This window comes from Jatropha curcas, chromosome 2 (genome assembly GCF_041381405.1).
Source record: "Jatropha curcas cultivar XTBG-Jc1 chromosome 2, XTBG_Jcur_1.0, whole genome shotgun sequence".
Lineage (NCBI taxonomy): Eukaryota > Viridiplantae > Streptophyta > Magnoliopsida > Malpighiales > Euphorbiaceae > Jatropha > Jatropha curcas.
In genome coordinates this window covers 23,002,761-23,027,498 of record NC_143152.1, presented here as the reverse complement: position 1 = coordinate 23,027,498, position 24,738 = coordinate 23,002,761, and the positions used below count along the sequence as shown (strand labels likewise).

Below are 24,738 nucleotides of genomic sequence, written 5' to 3'. Positions count from 1 at the left end.
CCAAGTGGGAGATTGTTAGATTATTTAATAATCTATATGTGGCCCATGTGATTAAAGGGCTGGTTCTAATTAAGGTGGCCCAAGATGATGGTTATTGGGCTTAATGGATAAGAGCCAGTTAGGGTTTTATTACACTTCCTCTGCCTTATAAAAGATAAAGGAATCAACAGATTAGGGTTAACACAGAAACAAGAGAGTGTGACGGCTCCCTCAAACACATACGAAAATAGTTTGTTTGAGAGAGCTCATAAAAGAAACTCCCGCAGCTGTTGATTATTCTCTGACCATTAAGAGAGCACTTACGGACAAAAGGCCAGAGTGAAGAAACGTAGATTTGCTGTTATGGTGAGAATCGAATTGTCCTAACTAGGTAACCCATAACATAGATCTGCCGTTATGGATCAAGGTACGCTTCCGATTATTATATATTCTTGTCAAACAAATTCTATGAACAATAGATCTGGGCTATATTAAAGTTTATTCAACAGGAGTCTCCAGTAACCTATGATTATTTTATGGGAGCTCTTGTCTCAGAAGAGATGAAATCTTCTTTGACTATAGAAGATAAGAAAAAGAAAAGACTGGCTTTGAAAATAGTTTCTAGCGAAGAAAGTTCTTTTGATCTTGACAGCGATGACTTAGCTCTTGTTGCTAGAAAGTTCAACAAGTTTTATAAGAAAGGTGGAAGGCCACAGAAAAAGTTTATCAAAAAGAACTTTTCACCTAAAAATAATAACTTGCCTAAGAAAGAACCTTCTGAAGTGATTTGTTATGAGTGCAACAAACCCGATCATATCAAGCCAAACTGTCCTAACCTAAAAAAGAAGTCAAAAAAAGAAAAGCTAAAGTAGGAATTTGTAGCTTCTTGGGGTGACTCAGACGGTTCTAATTTTTGAAAGTCAAAGTGACCAAGAGGAAGTTGCAAATATCTATCTAATGGCCATTACCAATTCTGACTCTAAAGAAATTAGCACTCTGACTTCAACACAGAAAGCTGAAAGTAGCAAAGCAGATGCAGTAGGCCAAAAACAAGATGAAAGTGATGTAAGTATCTCTACACTTGAATCTAAAAGTGATCTTCTAAATACTTATAATAACCTTTGCACTGAATTTAAAAAGTTTGCTAAAAAGTATAAAGTTCTAAAAAAGGATTATAGAAAGTTGAAAACTGAATGTAATAATTTAAAAGATGCTTTTTATCAAGAAGTTACATGCAAAGATCTTATTATAGAGATTAAAGATCTTAAAGATTGTTATGAGAAATTTTCTGAAAATCTGAAACACTTTGAAGAAAAATGCAAGAATCCAAATTCTGAAAATGAGCCTTAAAATCTGAGATTAGAATTCTAAAGTCAATTTCAGAATCATTTACAGAAGAAAAGACAAGTTATAGCTATGATAGCACTTCAAGTCAGAATTAGTTTTCTGTTAAGAAAAATGCCATTTCTAATGTTGCGACTTTAGAACATAAGAAACACTTTGAAAAATCTAACAGTCTTGACAAAAAGAATGAAAAAGGATATACACCTGTGACCACTAACCCTCCAGGACCCAATACATGTTGGGTACCTAAATCTGTGTGGTATTTCAGGTGTGCCTAAAGAGTGAGCTGAAAACAGAAATGTGGTACATGGACAACACTTGCTCTAGACATATGACTAGTGATAGAAAGAAATTCACCAGATTAGAAAAGAAAAAGGGAGGTACAATGAGCTTTGTTGACAAAGCCAAAGGTAAAATTGTTGGTATTGGTATTGTAGGTTCTAATCCTTCAATAGAAGATGTATGATTAGTTGAAGGATTATATTATAACTTGTTAAATGTAAGTCAGATTTATAATAAAAATAGAAGAGTGATTTTGAACCCTCTCATTTTGAAGTACAGAGCATGCATGATAACAGAACTCTATTTGTAGGAAAAAGATTTGGGAAAATTTTGTTGGATTTAATTTTCTATTGTGGGCTTAATATGTAAAATTAAATATGTACAGCAGTCCAATTGTAAAGTCAATTTCAAATGTGGTCTTGATTGTGAATAATTGACTATTGAGGTATCAACTAATTATAGATATTAAGTGTAGAGACCATTATATAATTCCTATTTCGTTAAAGGACCGAAATAGGAATTGTACTAACCCTACAGGTATATAAAGGTCGTGGTCCCCAGAGGAGTTGAATACGATTCAGTTTTACGTTCCTTTCGTACTGCTTTCGCAAAATCGATTCTTCAATTCTCTGGAAGGCTGCAAACCTAATTCTACACATCAAGATCGACGAACAACGATGTCAGGTACGCAACCTTTTCTTATTCAATCTATTTTGTTGAATCTAGTGGTGTGCATGATCTAGGTTATTGTGGAATTATTTGAGATTAATTCATAACAAGTGGTATCAGAGCCTTGTGCATAATTGCTAGATTTTAGATTGATTTTCGTATGTTTTTATTTGTTTACCCTACTGTTTACGGATTGAGGGTTTTGTTTAATTAAAAAAAAAAAAAATTTTTTTTCTCACTGTTCTTCGGATTCCCCAAGAACAAGTAAGAGGTTTTGAACAAACGCCATTGACGATTAATTGTTCGTGTGATATTTTATATATTTATTTATTTTTTTTTTTTGCCGGATTTTGTTTAAAAAAAAAAAAATTCAGATCGTTTTTTGGTTGGCGGCGGACCTGTTATCGTTTTTGTTTTTAGGGTTAGGGATGGCAAATTACAGTTAGGTCCCTGGAAACTTTCGGTTTAGGCCTTTAAGTTTCTGTAATTTCGGATTAGGCCCCTAAGTTTCTGTAACTTCAGATTAGGCTCCTAATTTTCTGTAACTTCAGATTAGGCCCCTAATTTCCTGTTTTCTTTCGTCTAGACCCATGGATATATATTTAATTAAATTAGATCCCCGAACTTTATTTATTCAAATTTATTTAGTCCAATTTTATAACTTAGTCTCTAATTTAGTGACTTAAAGACTAGATTATAATTTTTTTTAGGCTAAATAATTTTAGATTATTAAATATTTAGACAATCAATTCATTTAATTGCAATTGTTTTGTTTTAATTACAATTAAATGAATTAATTTGTCGACTTGAGATTAAAATTTGGAGTGATTAAGTCCCTATTCTGTTTGATATTTATTAAAATAAATTGATTTGATCAATAAGTCACCAAAGTGACCTCTATTGCTTGAATTGATTTATTTTAGAATATTAGACAGGTGTATTAGAATTCGTTGCGGATAGTTAATCGGCCCAAAGGAAGGTTGCTATCTGGCTGAGTTTTGAATACATGTTGGCAATAAGTATGTGATAATTGTTTGATTATTTTCATGACAATGATATATCGGCCCAAAGGAAGATTTATTATTTGTCAGGACTATGTTATCAATATTTGATTGCTGCGTTGAGATACTAATTACAAGTTAATGTTTTACATCCAAAGATGAGAATATTAATGTTGTGTCTGTATCTTATTTCCATTTTTTGATCTCTACTTATGTGAATTGTTTCATTTGTGGATTGTGAGCTTATACTTATCTATTTGTTTATTTTCTCCGATGTCAGCTAACATGTCATTTAATCCTGATTGTGTCCCTAAACTTGAGGGATCAAATTTTGAGTCTTGGAAATCAGACATTATGATCTTTCTGGGCTGTATGGATTTGGATCTTGCATTCAGGATGGACGAACCTGCTCCTCTTACTGATACGAGCACTGATGTTCAAAGGGTTCAGTATGAGAAGTGGGAGCGTTCTAATCGCTTAGGTCTGATGATCATGCAGAAAGGAGTCCCAGAACATGTTCGAGACTCTGTCTCAGCTGAAAAGAACAATGCTCAAAACTATCTTGCCGAGCTGGAGAGGGCTTATGTCAAGAATGACAAAGCCGAAGTGGGAACACTTTTAGGAAAATTAACCTCCATGAAGTTTGCTGGCAATGGTGGTGTTCGGGAGCATATTCTTAGCATGTCTCAGATTGCAAAGAGACTGAAGGCGCTGGGTATGGCTTTACCAGATGACCTTTTAGTCCATATGGTTATGAATTCTCTTCCTTCTCAGTATGGACAAATTAGGACTTCCTATAATTGTCAGCCGAATAAATGGACTCTTAACGAGCTCATTTCTCATTGTGTTGATGAGGAGGAAAAGATGAATTCTAACAAAAGAGAGAGTGCTCATTTTGTTTCTTCAGCTGGGAAGGGCAAGAACAAGAAAAGAAAGAGGCCTTTTGCAAAGACTGTTGAAAAGGCTATTGAGAAACCTGCTGCTGCTACTGCTGTAGATCCAGTACAAAAGAAGCCTTATGTGCCAAAATGCTTCTTTTGTGGAAAGACGGATCACTTGAGAAAGGACTGTCCTAAATTTGCTATTTGGCTTGCAAAGAGGGGTAAGTACCTTGTTTTAGTCTGTTGTGAAGTTAATTTAACTTCAGCTCCTAAAAACACTTATTGGATGGATTCTGGTGCTACCGCTCATATAAGTGTTTCATTGCAGGGCTGCCTCAACTACAGAAAGCCAACTGACGGTGAAAGATACGTCTATATAGGAAATGGCGATCCGGTTGAAGTAGAGGCAATTGGACATTTTAGATTATGTTTAAGTACTGGTTATTTTTTGGATCTTATAGATACTTTTGTTATTCCCTCTTTTAGAAGGAATTTGATTTCTGTTTCCTTTTTGGACAAATCTGGTTTTCATTGTTCTTTTGGAGACAATGTATTCACTTTATCTATGAATTCAAAAGTTTTGGGTACTGGTTGCTTGAATGAATGTGATAATCTATATATGTTAGACATTGATACTAGTTATCATGAATCCCTGCATGTTACTACAAGAGGTACCAAAAGAAAGTTGAATATTGATAACTCAGCTGTACTTTGGCATAGACGTTTGGGTCATTTATCCAAATCGAGAATTGAGCGTCTTGTTTCTGATGGTATCTTAGATACACTTGATTACACAGGTTTGGATTCTTGTATTGAGTGTATTAAAGGAAAACAGACTAAACAAAAGAGACTAGGTGCCATTCGGTCATCCAATGTTTTAGAACTGATTCATACAGATATTTGCGGTCCATTCCATATTGCAACTAGAAATGGCCAAAGATATTTTATATCATTCATTGATGACTATTCTCGTTATGGTTACTTATATCTCATTCATGAAAAATCTGAGTCTTTGGACGTGTTTAAATCTTATAAAGCCGAAGTTGAAAATCAACTAGGAAAGAAGATTAAATCTGTTCGATCTGACCGTGGTGGTGAATATTATGGTAAATATGACGGTTCAGGCGAACAACGTCCAGGACCTTTTGCGCTTTTCCTACAGGAATGTGGAATTGTCCCTCAATATACAATGCCTGGTACTCCCAGCATGAATGGTGTATCTGAGAGACGTAATAGGACTCTTATGGATATGGTAAGGAGTATGATTAGTCATTCTACTTTACCAGAGTCTCTGTGGGGTGAAGCGTTAAAGACAGCAGCTTATCTTCTCAATAGGATTCCATCTAAAGCAGTTGCTAAAACACCTTATGAACTTTGGACTGGACGTAAGCCTAGTCTAAAGCATCTTCATGTTTGGGGATGTCCAGCTGAAGCAAGGCCTTACAAGCCGAATGAAACAAAACTGGACTCCAAAACTATCAGCAGCTACTTTGTTGGATATTCTGAGCGGTCTAGGGGTTACAAGTTTTATAATCCTACTTCCAGAACTTTTTTTGAAACGAGAATTGCAACATTTTTTGAGGATGTTGATTTTGGAGGGAGAAATAAAGAAAGAAACATTGTCTTTGAAGAGGAACCAAGTAAGGATGATTCGGTTCTCATTCCTTTTGTTGTTTCTGATAGCGTACAGACTCCAGTTGCTCCTGTCACTATTCAAGATCCAATTCAAGACAATGCTATTCTTCCTCAAGAACAAATTCAACAACCTCAAGAATTAGAGTCTGTTCAAATGCCTTTGAGGAGATCTACTAGGGAGAGAAGAAGTGCTATTCCAGATGATTATATAGTGTTTCTTCAGGAACATGAGGATACTGTAGACATGATAGATGATGATCCAGTTAGTTTCTATCATGCCATGCAGAGTTCTGACTCTCATAAGTGGATTGAGGCAATGAACGAAGAGTATAAGTCTATGCAAGACAATCAAGTTTGGGATCTTGTTCAATTACCTGAAGGAAAGAAACCCATTGGTTGCAAATGGATATTTAAAACCAAAAGGGATTCTCAAGGTAATGTGGAGAGATATAAAGCACGTCTTGTAGCAAAAGGCTTTACTCAAAAGGAAGGGATTGACTATAAAGAAACCTTCTCTCCAGTTTCTTCGAAGGATTCTTTTAGGACAATCATGGCCTTAGTTGCAAATCTTGATCTTGAGCTTCATCAAATGGATGTTAAGACTGCGTTTCTCAATGGCGACATTGATGAAACAATATATATGGTGCAACCAGAAAGTTTTATAATTGGAGATCCAAAACATCTGGTATGCAAATTAAAGAAATCCATTTATGGACTCAAGCAAGCTTCTCGTCAATGGTACTTTAAATTCAACCAAGTAATTGTCTCGTTTGGCTTTGAGGCAAATACTGTTGAAAATTGTGTGTACCATAAGTTCAGTGGGAGTAGGTTTATCTTTTTGGTCTTATATGTGGATGACATACTTCTTGCTACTAATTGTAAAGTCTTGCTACATGAAACCAAAGTTTTTCTTTCAAAGCATTTTGAGATGAAAGATTTAGGTGAAGCTTCTTTTGTTTTAGGGATTTAGATACATCGAGACCGTTCTCGAGGTATTCTTGGATTATCACAAAAGAGCTATATTGATAAAGTGCTCAAGAGATTTAGTATGCAGAATTCTAGACCATTGGATACCCCTATTGCAAAAGGTGATAAATTTAGTAATCAACAATGTCCAAAGAGTGAACTTGAAATTCAGGAAATGCAAAAGGTTCCTTATGCGTCAGCTGTAGGAAGTCTTATGTATGTTCAAGTTTGTACTCGTCCAGACATTTCTTTTATAGTTGGCATGTTAGGTAGATATCTCAGCAATCCAGGAATGGATCATTGGAAAGCAGCCAAAAGAGTCATGAGATATCTTCAGAGGACTAAGGGACATATGCTCACATATAGGAGATCAGATCAGCTTGAGATCATTGGGTATACTGATTCTGATTTCGCTGGATGCCAAGATAGTAGAAAATCCACATCTGGCTACGTTTTTCTATTGGCTGGCGGTGCTATTTCTTGGAAGAGTGTGAAACAAACTCTAGTGGCAACCTCCACCATGGAAGCTGAATTTGTAGCATCTTATGAGGCATCCAATCAAGCTATTTGGCTGAGAAACCTTGTCACTGGGCTGCGTGTAGTAGGTGGAATAGAAAGACCACTGAAGTTGTATTGTGACAGCAAGTCAGCCGTTTTATTCTCCAACAACAACAGGAGCTCTTCTCGATCAAAACACATTGAGATTAAGTTCTTGGCTGTGAAGGAGAGGGTACAGAGTGGACAGATATCCTTAGAGCATATTGGAACAAACTCTATGATTGCGGATCCGCTTACAAAGGCAGTGATACCGAAAGTTTTCCATGAGCACACCGCTCATATGGGTATCGTTTTGTTTGAGACTGTCTAGTTTTAGTGGGAGTTTGCTCTTTATGCATACATTATGTTTTTGAATGCTCTATTTTATTTTGGATATGTTTTATTATGAAATTTTGTTGAGTACTCATTTTGGTTGATGGTTACACTCTGTATTATTATTATTGTTTTGCTTGATCTCACTTTTGTTGGTGACCAGTTGGAAACAGACATGATGATCACATTACATGTAGTTTTCATGCTACACTTCTATAATGAATCTATGTCATTTAGGGGTATTGGTAATGTAGTTGATGATGAACTTAGTCATGAGATCTATGGCGAATGTTTCTTCAGCTCTTTATCAATATAACTAATGGACGAGATTGTTTTTGGATACCTTGTATGACTGCGTTTGTTGAGCTCATTTTGGTGTATGTATTTTATTTAACATATGTTCGCCCAAGTGGGAGATTGTTGGATTTAATTTTCTATTGTGGGCTTAATATGTAAAATTAAATATGTACAGCAGTCCAATTGTAAAGTCAATTTCAAATGTGGTCTTGATTGTGAATAATTGACTATTGAGGTATCAACTAATTATAGATATTAAGTGTAGAGACCATTATATAATTCCTATTTCGTTAAAGGACCGAAATAGGAATTGTACTAACCCTACAGGTATATAAAGGTCGTGGTCCCCAGAGGAGTTGAATACGATTCAGTTTTACGTTCCTTTCGTACTGCTTCCGCAAAATCGATTCTTCAATTCTCTGGAAGGCTGCAAACCTAATTCTACACATCAAGATCGACGAACAACGATGTCAGGTACGCAACCTTTTCTTATTCAATCTATTTTGTTGAATCTAGTGGTGTGCATGATCTAGGTTATTGTGGAATTATTTGAGATTAATTCATAACAAATTTACCTAGTTGATCTTTCTGATATGCATAACCAAGACATATACTTACTTTCTGTTGATAATTCTAGTTGGTTATGACATAGAAGACTTGGACATGCAAGCATGCACCTTATTTCTAAACTGTCAAAGAAAGATTTAGCTCGTTATTTGCCAAAGTTGAAATTTGAAAAAGATTACATCTGTAATGCTTGTCAATTAGCAAACAAACCAGAACATCTTTCAAATCTAAGGGCATGGTTTCTACTTTTAGACCTTTACTAGTTTAAAGACAACTGTAGCTTCGAAAATTTCATGGCTCATAGATTTTAAGATGATAGAAAGCATGTATATAATGCCAAACTTGGTCTATTACAAGTTATGGGTATTGTGGCGATAAGATAAATAAATGAAGCCTCTTATGAAAAGGTGAAATCCATGGACTTTCTAGCTAAATGCTAATTGTTTAGAATTTTTATGCTGTATATATTAACTATTTTAGTTTTATGTTCATATCTTTTATTTGTTTATTTTCGTTTCTCAAATATCATAAAATTTATTTATTCTTTTTGCAAATATTTATGGTATGTGTATAATTGATATTCTCTTTGATGCTATATGTGTATATTGTGCAGGTATAACATTTAGAAGTAATTTAATTATTTTAACTTATTTTTTGTTTTTGGCAAAAGAAAGTGGCTTGGAATATATATATATATATATATATATATATATATATATATATATATATATATATATATATATATAGGCTCAAGATTCAATTTACCCTAAGATTTTGATGATTAAACAATCCAAATAAATTTAATATTCTTGTATGTGGTAAAGTTATTTTATGCAGAATTTTAATGTTGAAGTTATTAAAGAAATCAAACTCTTACAATCTAAGATTTTTTATTGAAGACCATAAAGATTATTGAAGATCTTTTAATGGTTAGAACTTTATTAAGTCGTAGGAAATATTATAGGATATGGAGAAAAAATTTCATTATAAGCACAAAATATCTTTTATCTCTCTTAAAATCATTTTTGAAATATTCTCAATAAATACCTTAAAAGGAAAAGCCCAAATCATTTTCTTATACGTTTACCTAAATTGAAAAGATTTTGAGAAAAATATTTCTGGTAACTATTAAATGAGTTTCCGCAAAAGTTACCGATGCATTGATTCTTTATTTTAAAATATCAGAAATAATCATTGCTCATTAAATGCAAATCCCAACGTCTTTCATAACTGGATTATCATCCCTCTTATAAAAATATTTTCTTCTTTTAAAAATTGTATTGGTAAGAGTAAGAGTCGATTGTTCAAAGTTTTAGATCTCTCAAAACTCTCTCTTCAACCCCCCTTTATAATTACTTTCAACTATTTTCTTTAAGAGATATTTTTTTTCCATAGAAAAGAAATCTGGTAACAACTCTTTTTGAAAAACAGTTTTGGACTTTCTTCCTATTTTCAAAATTTGTTTTTTATTCTTCCTATGCTTATAATTGCGTTTCTCTCTGTATATATAGATTATTGTAATCTAGTGTAGACTAGAGGTTCATTAAATGAAAAACATTGCGTAATAGCTTAGGTAAAAAGCTATGGTGTAAAAAAGGTTATCAATCGATCTTCTCCTCGTGTGAGATTCAAATGTCTTGATCTGAGTTTTTTGTTCTCTACAAAACAGAAAGGGTAGTACCTCCAGAAATCTAGTGGGATAAAGTTTAGATTTAGATATTGATCTATTTCCTTGTAAAGTTGGTTTGTCTCTCACTCTTGAAAAGAGATAACATAATGGAGGATCTCAAGATGAGTCTTGGGGAGTGGATGTAGGCGAGAGAGTGTCAAACCACTATAAATCTCTGTGTTTATTTTCTTAAGTGTTACTTGATTATATTCAGTATACACTTATGTTAATCATTTCAGAAATGCAAAGTTGTTAATGAGTTTATGTTTCTAAATGTGTATAAGCTTTATCTTTGTGGAATCTTAAAACTCTATATTTCTGTATTGTGATTTTGTCAAGTTCTAATATATCCTTTTATATTTAATAGAAGTCACAATCTAAGTTTTAATTAGTTTTCTAATTTTGCATAAGTTTTGTGAAGTAGTTCTAAAACGTAATAACTGTTGGCTCAAGGGTCAATTTCTAAGTCTCGAATTTTGATGATTAATTCAAAATAAATAAATTTAAAATTATGTCATTTGTGCTAATTTTATTTTATGCAGAATTTCTATGGAAAGAAATCGTACAAGGCAAGTCCTACATTAAGTATGAAGATTTCGAAGATCCTAGTAGCTAGGTATTTAGGAAAACTCTGTAGGATAGAGAGAAAATCCTTATATGAGCACAAAAATCTTTTTTTCTCTCAAAAATATTTTTCGGAAAATTAGTTTTCTTCAAATAATCTATTTTTGAAAATATTCCTTTAAATCGGAAAGATTTATTTTCCTAAAAACTAAAGAGATTTCTTCTCTTAATGTTTTTGGTAATACAAATCACTCTCTTTTTCGGAAATATATTTTGAAAGGTATAATATACTTAAATTTATTTTCTTACCTTAAAAACGGAAGAGAATCTCTTTCGGTTTTAGTAAGAATATCCTTCCGCAAAAATATTTTCCAAATAAGTACTACCGAAATCTTTTATTTAAAGGAAGGTGAAAATCGTGTTTTATTCTCTTACCAAAAAGGATAAAATAAATTTTTGGTAACAAAGATTTTCATATCTTCTAAAAGGAAAGAAGATATTATGATTTCAATCTCTTTCCAAAAGGCGACAGCTTCTTTGTTTCCTATATATAGGAACACTCACGCCTTAAAACATTTGGTGAAGTAAGAGTTTTTGTTTTAAGAGCACTCTCTTATTGAACGAATCTTTATCTCTCAAAACTTACTCACTACCCCCATTTTCTTTTCATCTCTACACTTAACGTTTTCAATATTTGAAATGAAAAGAATTTTTTTTTTACAATTGCTTTTGAAAAACAATTTTGTGTTCTAATCGATATTCTAATCTGATAAAATTGTTTTTCCTATGCTTATATAAGTGTTTCTTTCTATCTATTTAGAATCTGTATTCTATAGTAGACAGGCTCTTTATTTGTTAAACTTTTGTATGTAATAGCTTAGGTGAGAAGCTATTAAGATAGAGGTTATCAAGCGACCTTCTCCATGTGTGGGATAGTAATGTCTTGAATTGAGTTTTCTGTACTCTACCAAAAACAGAAAGGGTTGAGGTTAACTAGAACCTTTGGAAAATCTAGTGGGACAAAAGGGTAGATCTAGGTTTTTTATCTATTGCCTTGTACTGTTGGTTTGTCTCTTACCCTTTAAAAGAGATAACTTAGTTGAGGATCTCAAGATGCGTCTTGGGGAGTGGATGTAGGCGAGTTAGTGCCGAACCACTATAATTCTCGGTGTTGATCTCTTTATTTCTGAAGTTTGCTTGATACTGTCTTTATAACACTTCTGTTTAATTTTTAGAAACGCTAAAATTGTTAATGATGTTCTAAAACGGTAATAAGTCTTATCTATCCTGAACATTAGAACTCTGGTATTCTAATAAAGTGAATATACAATGTTCTAATTGTTGTTCTATTCCCAATATAATTCACCAATTGGGTTTCTATTTTATTTTCTAAACTTTATGAGGATGTTCTAATCCTGATAACTTTCTATCATAAAGTTACTCTTATATTTGATTAAGGCTCTGTGAAGAAGTTCTGAATTTTAATAACTATCTTTCACATAACTTTGTATGGTTTTGCAAACTTTATGAGGAAGTTCTAAGTTCGATAACTGTCCTTCATAAAGAAGCTCTGATTTTGTACAAGTCAATGTGAAGCTGTTCTAACAATAGCTGCACTTTGCACAGACTTTCTATATTTGAAATTAGAACATTGTGAGGAGATTCTAATCGATATTCTATTCTCACAAAGTTTTGAATGTTTTCCGCTGCACTTAGAATTCTAATTTCTGTTTAGAATTTCTAAAATTTATTTCAGTTTTTAGAAAACCCAATTCACCCCCCCTCTTGGGTTGTGCCATACATATTCGGGACCCACAATCTGGTATCAGAGCATTGGCTCTTGACTTACCGAAGCTTAATCGCTTAAGAGATAAGATCCCATGGCAACCCCACTTCCTCTTTCTACTTTAGAAGGACAATCTGTTTCTAGACCTTCTTTGTTCAATGGCTCTAATTACTCTTACTGGAAAACTAGAATGGAGAATTTCATGAAATCAGTTGATATAAACTGCTGGAGAAATGTTATCACTGGTCCTCGTATTCCCATGAAAACTGTAGGAGATGAGCTAGTTAGAAAAACTGAAGAAGAATATACCGATGGTGACTGGAATGACATTGCTGTAAATGCAAAAGCCATTAATATTCTTCATTGTGCTTTAGATGCAACTGAATATAACAAAGTGTCTGGATGCAAATCTGCAACAGAGGTATGGGAAAAACTTAAAGTTACCTATGAGGGTACAGACAGGGTAAAAGAATCCAGAATAAATATCCTTTGGAGAGAATATGAAATGTTTAGTATGAAAGAAGGAGAAACTATTGCAGAACTAAATTCTAGATTTACCAATATAGTTAATCCTTTGAGAACTCTCGGAAAGGAAATTTCAGAAGATGAGCTTGTTAAGAAAATCCTTAGAATTCTACCTAGAAAATGGGATTCTATAGGAACTGTTATGAATTACAAAGAGACTCCCGTCACTTATGATTATCTTATAGGAGCTCTTGTTTCAGAAGAAATGAAATCTTCCTTGACAACGGAAGATAAGAAAAAGAAAGGACTGGCTTTGAGGGTAGATTCTAGTGAAGAAAGTTCTTCTGATCTTGATAGTGATGATTTAGCACTTGTTGCTAAAAGATTTAAAAAGTTCTATTGAAAGGGTGGAAGGCCACAGAAAAAGTTTAATAAAAAGAACTTTCCATCTAAAAATAGTAACTTGTCTAAGAAAGAACCTTTTGAAGTGGTTTGTTATGAATGCAACAAACCTGGAAACATTAAGCCTAATTGTCCTAAACTGAAAAAGAAGTGAACGAAAGAAAAGCTGAAGCAGGCTTTTGTAGCTGCTTGGAGTGATTCAGATGATTCTAATCCTGAAAGCCATGATGATCAAGAAGAAATTGCTAATATCTGTCTGATGGCTACTATCGACTCTGAATCTAAAGAAATCAGCACTCTGACTTCAACACAGAAAGCTGAAATCAACGAAACAAATGCAACGATCCATGAGAATGATGAAAGCACTGTAAGTATTTCTGAACCCGAATCAGAAAGTGATCTTCTAAATACTTACAATAATCTTTTCAATGAGTTTGAAAAACTTGTTAGAAAGCATAAAGTTCTAAAGAAAGATTTCAGAAAATTAAAATCTGAAAGTAATCATTTAAAAGATGCTTTTTATCAAGAGGTTACATGCAAAGACCTCATTATAGAAATCAAAGATCTTAAAAGTTGTAATAATCGATTTTCTGAAAATCTGACACTTCTTGAAGAAAAATGCAAAAATCTGAATTCTGAAAATGAATCCTTGAAAACTGAGATTAGAATTCTAAAATCAATTTCAGAATCATTTTCTAAAGAGAAGACAAGTTCTAATAGCATTTCTAAATTGAATCATGTTTCTAATCAGAAAAATGCTGTTTCTAATGTTGTGACTTTAGAACATCAAAGTTTCAACAAAAAGAATCATAGTGCACCTGTTACCACTAACCCTCCAGGACCCAATATGAGTTGGGTACCTAAATCTGCTTGATCGTTTCAGGTGTGCCTAAGGAGCGAGCTGAAAACAGAGATGTGGTACATGGACAGCGCTTGCTTTAGGCATATGACTGGTGACAAAAAGAATTTCACCAGATTAGAAAAGAAAAAGGGAGGTACGGTAAGCTTTGGAGACAAAGCAAAAGGTAAAATCGTTGGTATTGGTGTGGTAGGTTCTAATCCTTCAATAGAAGATGTATGTTTAGTAGAAGGATTACTTTATAACTTGTTAAGTGTGATTCAGATTTGTGATAAAAATAGAAGAGTGATCTTTGAACCTTCTCATTGTGAAGTTCAGAACATGCATGACAGTAAAACCTTATTCGTTGGAAAAAGGTTTGGAAATATATACCTAGTAGATCTCTCTGATATGCATAACCAGGATATATGTTTAGTTTCTATTGACAATTCTAGTTGGTTATGGCATAGAAGACTTGGACATGCAAGCATGCACCTTATTTCTAAACTGTCTAAGAAAGATTTGGTTCGTGGTTTGCCAAAGTTGAAATTTAAAAAAGATCACATTTGTGATGCGTGTCAAATGGGCAAACAAACCAGAACTTCTTTTAAATCTAAGGGCATGGTTTCTACTTCTAGACCTTTAGAATTGCTGCACCTTGATTTATTTGGTCCAATTACTCCCTCTAGTCTTGGAGGAAAATTCTATGCATTTGTTATCGTAGATGATTACTCAAGATTCACCTGGACACTCTTCCTTAGAAATAAGGATGAGTCATATGACATGTTTGTTCATCTGTGCAAGAAAATACAAAATGAGAAAAGATACAACATCACGGCAATTAGAAGTGATCATGGAGGAGAATTCGAAAATCAGAAATTCAATGCTTTTTGCAACGAGACAGGAATCTTCCATAACTTCTCAGCACCTAGAACACCTCAACAAAATGGAGTGGTGGAATGCAAGAATAGAACACTTCAAGAGATGGCCAGAACCATGCTAAATGATTCTAAACTACCAAAGTATTTCTGGGCAGAAGCAGTTAACACTGCCTGTTATATTCTAAACAGGGCTTTGGTAAGATCTGAACTTAAAAAGACTCCATATGAGCTATACAAAGGTAGAAAACCAAATATTGGTTGTTTTCATATTTTCGGGTGCAAATGCTTTATTCTAGATAATAAGAAAAATCATCTTGCTAAATTTGATGCAAAATCTTATGAATGGATTTTTCTGGGATATTCTAATAATAGTAAAGCATATAGAATATTTAATAAAAAGACTCTAGTTGTAGAAGAATCTATTCATATTGTGTTTGATGAAACTGACTCTACTTCTAGAACATTAGAAAGTGATGATGTTGTAGATTCTAATCCTGAGAAGCAGAATGAGCAATCAGAACAACTAGAATAGCCAGAAAGCGATCAGAACATCAATAATCAGGCTGAACCAGAATTAGAACATGAAGATCAGAACATAGTTGAAAGCCAAATGCCAGAAACAGAAAATGAAGATTCTCAATTACCAAAAGAATGGCTATTTCACAAGTATCATCCCCAGGAAGACATAATGGATAACCTCTCAGAAAGGATGATGACTAGAGCTCAACTTAGAAGATATTTTGGTAATGTTGCTTTCGTTTCTCAATTAGAACCTAAAAATTTAGAAGATGCTCAAAATGATGAAAGTTGGATTCTTGCTATGCAAGAAGAGCTAAATCAATTTGAGATAAACCAAGTTTGGAAACTTGTTTCTAAACCTAAAAACCATTCTGTTATTGGAACAAAATGGGTGTTTAGAAATAAGCTTGATGAACAAGGTAATGTTGTGAGAAATAAAGCAAGATTAATGGCTCAAGGGTACAACCAAGAAGAAGGCATCGATTTTGATGAAACCTTTGCTCCGGTTGCTAGACTTGAGGCCATTAGAATGCTTTGTGCATTTGCATGCTTTAAAAACTTCATGTTGTATCAAATGGATGTGAAAAGTGCTTTTCTAAACGGCTTTCTAAATGAAGAGGCGTATGTAGAACAACCTCCGGGCTTTGAAATTTTTGATAAACCTAATCATGCTTACAAACTTACTAAAGCTCTTTATGGTTTAAAGCAAGCTCCTAGAGGTTGGTATGAAAGATTGAGTAAGTTTCTATTAGAAAATGGTTTTTCAAGAGGAAAGGTTGATACAACACTATTTATTAAAAACGAAGCACATGATATTCTAGTTGTACAAATATATGTTGATGATATAATCTTTGGCTCTACTAACGACCTTCTTTGTAAGGAATTTTCTAAGATTATGCAGGGTGAGTTCGAAATGAGTATGATGGGAGAATTAAATTTCTTCCTAGGGCTTCAAATCAAACAATGTGAGAATGGAATTTTCATTAATCAAGCAAAATATACTAGAGAGTTGTTGAAACGATTCAAAATGGAAAATGCCAAGGTATGTAGTACACCAATGAGTCCATCGTCAAAATTAGAAAAAGATGAAAAAGGCAAAGACGTGGATATCAAGCTATTTAGAAGTATGATTGGTTATTTGCTATATCTAACGGCAAGCAGACCGGACATACACTTCAGTGTTTGTCTATGTGCTAGATTTCAATCGTGTCCCAAAGAATCTCATTTAATTGCTGTGAAGAGAATACTAAGATATCTTTGTGGAACTTCTAATCTGGGTCTGTGGTATTCTAAAGATGATACATTTGATCTTGTTGGGTATAGTGATTCTGATTTTGCAGGAAGCAGAATAGATAGAAAAAGCACGTCTGGGACTTGTCAATTTCTGGGTAGCGCCCTTGTATCTTGGTTTAGCAAGAAACAGACATCTGTTGCTCTCTCCACTGCAGAAGCAGAATATGTTGCTGCTGGAAGTTGTGTGGCACAAGTTCTATGGATAAAACAACAGTTGGCAGACTATGGACTGAAATTAGAAACAGTGCCTATCAAATGTGACAACATAAGCGCCATCAATTTATCCAAGAATCCAGTTCAGCATTCTAGAACCAAGCATATAGAACTCAGACATCACTTCATACGTGATCATGCACAAAAAGGTGATATCGTAATTGAGTTCATTCCCACAGAAAAACAATTGGCAGATATCTTTACAAAACCTTTGAATGAAAGTCAATTCTGCTCAATTAGAAGAGAACTTGGTATGTTAGTTCTAAACTCGTAACTTTAGAACTCTGTAAGTATGTTCTAAACTGCTTTCTAATTTTGAGAATAGAAGATCTGCTATGTTCTAATTTTTATTCTGTGTGAAAACTGATTTTTGTCTAAAAACGCACATTGCTCTGATATGACTTTCTAAAGTCATTATCAGAATCTTGTTTTAGACTAAAATAGTTATTTTATTGTGTTTGTTTTTATTATGTTTTTGTGTCTTTAGTGCTTTGGCGGTTTTAGGGTTTTATTTTATTTTACTTTATTTTATTTTATTTTATTTTATTTTATTTTATTGTTTTGTTTTATTTCCTTTACTTATTTTGTCTCTTTTGTCTTATTTGTCGTTTTGAATTCCATTTAAAAACTGTCCTTTATTTCTTTCTTCCGCCACTTAAGCGTCTCTATTCTGTGTTAACTGCTTAGCATTCTTTTTATCTTCTCTTTGAAAACTGAAACCCTAAGTTGTTTTTGAGGTCCACAACAATGGCCAAATCCAGTTCAAACTCCTCATCTGACTCTCTTACTGAGCAAGAGCTTCAACTTCTGAAGAAGCTCTCAAAGAAGTATGAACAGAAGGAGTTGAAGGAGAAAAAGGCAGAAGAAAAACCTAAGAAAAGAAAAATCGAAACCGGTACTTCACAAAAAATAGCAGCGAAAGCTCATGACAAAGGTAAGTCGGTTCTCTCAACTTACCCTCTCATGCGTTCTTATGTGATAGACTGGAAGTTCTTTGGTGGTAATGAATTTAATTTTAAGGAGCTCTTTGAGTTCCAAGGCTGGATGAACTTTCTGTCCTTAAATGCACTATGTTATGAGAGTTTAGTGAAGGAATATTATGGCTCGTTGAAAGTTAGTGGAACAGAGGCGATCTCTGTGAAACTTTAGGGTGAGTCCAGAGAGTTATCGTATGATGACTTTGGGAAAATTTTTGGTATTCCAAATGCTGGGTCCAAGGTGACCAAAATCAAAGATGTATCTAGGGTTAGCGACTACAAAAAGGAAGATTTTGTGAGAAAAATTGTGAAGAAGTTGTCTGCAGACAAACAGGGCTCGATAGAATGCTCTAACTTAACAGAGAGCATGAAATGGCTGTACAAGCTTATTGTTCATTACATCTATCCAAAGAGCGCCTCTTTGACATATGTGAATCAGATAGAATTATGTATAATGTGGCACATTGTTGAGAGAAAACCCCTCAACCTATGTCACATTATTTTTGATAAGCTACAGAATAATCCCAAGAAGCTACCTTACGGGATGATTCTTACACCAGTTTTTGAGTTTTTGAATGTTAATTTGGATGAGCATGTTGGTAGTTCTGTTTCTAAGTTGGACAGCGGGTCCTTGAAGATGAAAGATGAGGAAGAAGAGAAAGAAAAGAAAGAAAAAAAAGAAAAGGAGGAGAAAATGAAGGAAGAAAAGGAAAAAGAAGAAATTGAAAAACAAAAGAAAGTGAAAAGTGAAGCTGAAAAGAAGAAAGAAAAAGGAAAAGGGAAGTTAGAAGAAATAGTGAAAGAAGAGAGGAAATCAGAAGAGAAAGAAGAGGAAAAGAAGTCATCAGAAAAGGCAGAAGAAGAGGAAGAAGGAACACAGGAAGAGAAATTAGAAGAGGAAAGAAAAGAAGAAACAGAAAAGGAAAGTATTGTAGAGAAAGAGGAATCAGAAAAAGAAATAGGTAAGATGGAAGAGCCAGAGAAGACAGAAAAGGGGAAGAAAGTGGAAGAAGGCAGTGATACTGAAACTGAGAAGCTAGAGATTAGCGATGAAGATAAGACAGAACAGGAGTTTGAGTTGCTATCTGCGCAAAGAAGCAGGGAAATTATGCTGGAGAGAATAGAGAAGGAACTCATAGAGGAGCACAACAAGGAAATTGATGAGGCAATACAGCAGTGTCAAACTATTATTGAACAGAATCAATCACTCATCAAAACCTTGGAGAAAATGAAGGATGTGAACATGAGGAAGTTAGCCACTCTCAGAGTGAAAGGGACAACCTACATTCCCTCCTCAGAAAAACCAAGGAATGTGAAGCACACTGCAGGAAAGCACCGGACTCATGGAAAGAAGCCTCCACTACACCCTTCTTCTAAAAGGCCAGAGAATCCTTCTGAGACTGCTCCAGCTCAGCCTTTGAGGAGTTCTAAGAGACTTAGAACTGGTCCTAAGCCTCTCTGATCTGTTTTCTATATGTTGTGAACAATTTATTTTATTTTGTTTCTTTACTTTATCTTCGTAGGATTATTTGTTTTTGAACTGTTTATTTTTTTTTATTTTTTTGCTGTGATTTTGCCTAACCCTTTTGTATGATGACAAAAAGGGGGAGAACAGGTATTTTGGTGATACCTTGAACACTATTGGTACGAACTTGGTAACCAAAGTACTTATATCTTAGTGACTATCTGTGTGCTTATATTTTCTAATCTATATGTTTTTCGTTTTCTAAAATGGTCTATTTTGGTGAGCTATATTTTCTACATGATAAGCTGTGTGATTTTAGAACTTAGATTCTTATTCTAACTACTGTTTTGCAGGTTGAATATAAGATTCTTTGTTCTATTTCTAAAAATCAGTTTCTATTCTTTTGCTCTGACCATATGCTCTATTTATTAGAACTTAGAACATCTTGTCAATCTCTACTAGTTCTAATATACATATGCTCTGATTGTTAAAACTTAGAATATCTTGCCTATTTTTTTGCTAGTTCTAAAATCAGTTTCTAAAAAGGCCTTCCTAGTTCTAATTTTTATAAAAACAGTTTTACTGAATCTATTCAGGGGGAGCAAAATATATGTTCTAATTTGCTCTTTTTTTTTAAAAAAAATCTTTTGGCATGATTAGAACTTGTATGCATAAAATTCAGGGGGAGCACATGTTTTTATGTTTGCTAAATTTATTGGTTTTGTCATCATCAAAAAGGGGGAGATTGTTGGCTCAAGGGTCAATTTCTAGGTCTCGAATTTTGATGATTAATTCAAAACAAATAAATTTAAAATTATGTTATTTGTGCTAATTTTATTTTATGCAGAATTTCTATGGAAAGAAATCGTACAAGGTAAGTCCTACATTAAGTATGAAGATTTGGAAGATCCTAGTAGCTAGGTATTTAGGAAAACTCTGTAGGATAGAGAGAAAATCCTTAGATGAGCACAAAAATCTTTTTCTCTCAAAAATATTTTTCGGAAAATTAGTTTTCTTCAAATAATCTATTTTCGAAAATATTCCTTTAAATCGGAAAGATTTATTTTCCTAAAAACTAAAGAGATTTCTTCTCTTAATGTTTTTGGTAATACAAATCACTCTCTTTTTCGGAAATATATTTTGAAAGGTATAATATACTTAAATTTATTTTCTTACCTTAAAAACGGAAGAGAATCTCTTTCGGTTTTAGTAAGAATATCCTTCCGCAAAAATATTTTCCAAATAAGTACTACCGAAATCTTTTATTTAAAGGGAGGTGAAAATCGTGTTTTATTCTCTTACCAAAAAGGATAAAATAAATTTTTGGTAACAAAGATTTTCATATCTTCTAAAAGGAAAGAAGATATTATGATTTCAATCTCTTTCCAAAAGGCGACAGCTTCTTTGTTTCCTATATATAGGAACACTCACGCCTTAAAACATTTGGTGAAGTAAGAGTTTTTGTTTTAAGAGCACTCTCTTATTGAACGAATCTTTATCTCTCAAAACTTACTCTCTACCCCCATTTTCTTTTCATCTCTACACTTAACGTTTTCAATATTTGAAATGAAAAGAATTTTTTTTTTTACAATTGCTTTTGAAAAACAATTTTGTGTTCTAATCGATATTCTAATCTGATAAAATTGTTTTTCCTGTGCTTATATAAGTGTTTCTTTCTATCTATTTAGAATCTGTATTCTATAGTAGACAGGCTCTTTATTTGTTAAACTTTTGTATGTAATAGCTTAGGTGAGAAGCTATTAAGATAGAGGTTATCAAGCGACATTCTCCATGTGTGGGATAGTAATGTCTTGAATTGAGTTTTCTGTACTCTACCAAAAATAGAAAGGGTTGAGGTTAACTAGAACCTTTGGAAAATCTAGTGGGACAAAAGGGTAGATCTAGGTTTTTGATCTATTGCCTTGTACTGTTGGTTTGTCTCTTACCCTTTAAAAGAGATAACTTAGTTGAGGATCTCAAGATGCGTCTTGGGGAGTGGATGTAGGCGAGTTAGTGCCGAACCACTATAATTCTCGGTGTTGATCTCTTTATTTCTGAAGTTTGCTTGATACTGTCTTTATAACACTTCTGTTTAATTTTTAGAAACGCTAAAATTGTTAATGATGTTCTAAAACGGTAATAAGTCTTATCTATCCTGAACATTAGAACTCTGGTATTCTAATAAAGTGAATATACAATGTTCTAATTGTTGTTCTATTCCCAGTATAATTCACCAATTGGGTTTCTATTTTATTTTCTAAACTTTATGAGGATGTTCTAATCCTGATAACTTTTTATCATAAAGTTACTCTTATATTTGATTAAGGCTCTGTGAAGAAGTTCTGGATTTTAATAACTATCTTTCACATAGCTTTGTATGGTTTTGCAAACTTTATGAGGAAGTTCTAAGTTCGATAACTGTCCTTCATAAAGAAGCTCTGATTTTGTACAAGTCAGTGTGAAGCTGTTCTAATCAATAGCTGCACTTTGCACAGACTTTCTATATTTGAAATTAGAACATTATGAGGAGATTCTAATCCATATTCTATTCTCACAAAGTTCTGAATGTTTTCCGCTGCACTTAGAATTCTAATTTCTATTTAGAATTTCTAAAATTTATTTCAGTTTTTAGAAAACTCAATTCACCCCCCCTCTTGGGTTGTGCCATACATATTCGGGACCCACAATCTGGTATCAGAGCATTGGCTCTTGACTTACCGAAGCTTAATCGCTTAAGAGATAAGATCCCATGGCAACCCCACTTCCTCTTTCTTCTTTCGTCCAAATTAGGTCGTACGGTAGAACCGAATTGAATTAACATCGAAAAATCGCAAAAAAAACAAAAAAAAAAAACAAAAAAAACAAAAAAAAAAACCTTAGTTTTATAAAATTAGTGATGTCTTATATGAGAAGTGTATGTTTAGGTCTGTGCGGCTTCTCTACTCGGTCAATAAAAATTATGCTATTGTATTTTCTATTTCTGTTCTTTTTCTACATTCAACCCGGACCAAACTAATATTGATTCATATATATATATATATATATATATATATATATATATATATATATATATATATATATATTAAATGTTATAGTTTATTATTGAAATTAAAAATTATATTTCTATTTATTAATAAGTATTAAAATGGTGTAAGACTCTGAAGACAATTTTGTTTTTATTCAAGGGGAAGACTATCACTATAGTTGACTGAAGTACTACTAATTAATTAAACAATGAATTTGATATTTGGAGAGAAAATTTGAGTTTAAGTCAATTTTTAATTTAGACACCTACATAATCTTTTTTCTACTATAGATTGTCTTATTATTATATTTAATTTTATAATTATAACTATTCTAATTATAACTTTATCTTTTTAATTAAAACGTCAACGTTTCAAACCTTTTTGTTTTTTTAATCCAGTCAGAAAAATATGAAAAAAACCTGCATTTTGTTTTGCTATGAAATTTTTTTTTTTTTTGTCATAAAGTCTAGAAATCATCATTTTTTTGACATGATTGCTTTTATTATTTCATATGATTAAATTTGTCCTATAACTCATTTTCATCTATTTAATTTTATTTGCCATTTAAAATTTTCTCTTTCTAAATGGAAATCTTCTCCTATATTGAGTATGCTTCTTTTCAACAATTGCTTGACAAGACAATCCGTTCCAATCCTACAGTTTATTAAAAATAATCCTATGTACAAGAAAAAGTGGCATTTTTGATATTTTTTATAATCAAAATTAGCGTATCCTTTTGATTAATAATACTCTTATATATCATTATCTTGTAAAATTATTTTATGTCAACCTTCAATTTAATCATGAAAATCATATACCTTATCATCTTTTATTAAATCAAGATGGATGAAAATCTTCTATCTTGTGTTCTTCGCATTCCTAACGAAGGATGAAAAATTCTTTTATTAAAATATTGGTCTGATCAACCCTTTTTACTCTAAAATAAACTCAATTTTGAGCGATGATTCAATAATAGAACCTTTTGTTATCAAAATGAGATAAATGCATCTATTTCCACAAATCTTTCTCTGCATCCACACATGTGATTTCTAGCTCCATTATCTAAGTACTATATGTTGTCATCTTTATCATCGTTCTTGATTGTTAGCAATAAAGACGACTCTTCAACTTCTTTGTTCTCTTCTATCAGATTGGCTTTCTCATCAACATTGTCAGGAGTATTGTAACATTCTGAGGCATAATGACCAAGTTTGTGGCAGTTGTATTCCATATTGGACTTGTCATATTTTCTTTCATACGGATTTTGATAATAGCCTCGACCTTAGCCTCGTCCTCGGCCACGTGCTCTTCCATGCCTCTTTGCGATGACTGATTTCTCTCCTCATAATTATTGCCATTGGCTCTTCCTCTTTCATTTTAGCTACGGCCTCGTCCGCGGCCTCTTCCTCTTCCACATCCTCTTGGTTGGCTCTTTTCTACTTCATCGCTCTTCAAAGTTACTTTGGCTTTAAGAGCTTGTTCCAAAGATTCTTCTTGTCTCCTTTTAATCTTCTCTTCATAAGCTTGTAAAGATCCTTCCAATTCTTCAACGGTCAAAGAGTCTGAATCTTTTGACTCTTCTATGACATAAGCAACATAATCAAACTTAGAAATTAAAGAACAAAGGATTTTCTCTACCACACGAACGTCTTCCAACTTCTCTCCATATCTTTTTAACTAATTTGCTATTTCCTTCACCCTCGAACAATAATCTGATATTGATTCAGATTCCTTCATCTTCAATGCTTCAAAATCTCCTCTTAGTGATTGAAGTCTCACCTTCTTCACTTTATCAACACCTTGGAAAGATTTCTTTAAAATCTCCGCGGCCTCTTCCTCTTCCACATCCTCTTGGTTGGCTCTTTTCTACTTCATCGCTCTTCAAAGTTACTTTGGCTTTAAGAGCTTGTTCCAAAGATTCTTCTTGTCTCCTTTTAATCTTCTCTTCATAAGCTTGTAAAGATACTTCCAATTCTTCAACGGTCAAAGAGTCTGAATCCTTTGACTCTTCTATGACATAAGCAACATAATCAAACTTCGAAATTAAAGAACAAAGGATTTTCTCTACCACATGAACGTCTTCCAACTTCTCTCCATATCTTTTTAACTGATTTGCTATTTCCTTCACCCTCGAACAATAATCTGATAT

At 33.2% G+C, this 24,738-nt stretch overlaps 1 protein-coding gene across 1 annotated transcript; it reads left to right on the top strand.

The window, feature by feature from the left end:
* The first annotated feature begins 3,009 nt into the window (after positions 1-3,009).
* On the top strand, positions 3,010-4,538 carry LOC149498421 (uncharacterized). Its single transcript, XM_089717229.1, has 2 exons — positions 3,010-4,377; positions 4,485-4,538. Exons 1-2 carry the CDS (start codon positions 3,549-3,551, stop codon positions 4,511-4,513), a joined length of 858 nt encoding a protein of 285 aa, XP_089573355.1. The 5' UTR covers positions 3,010-3,548; the 3' UTR covers positions 4,514-4,538.
* Positions 4,539-24,738: the final 20,200 nt, after the last annotated feature.

What these genes read in the sequence shown, in the direction of transcription:
- LOC149498421 (XM_089717229.1), top strand. Translation starts at nt 3,549, where the DNA reads ATGTCAGCTAACATGTCATTTAATCCTGATTGTGTCCCTAAACTTGAG. An exon ending in TATTTGGCTTGCAAAGAGGG is followed by an intron (nt 4,378 to 4,484) that starts GTAAGTACCTTG and finishes GTTTCATTGCAG; the next exon opens with GGCTGCCTCAACTACAGAAA.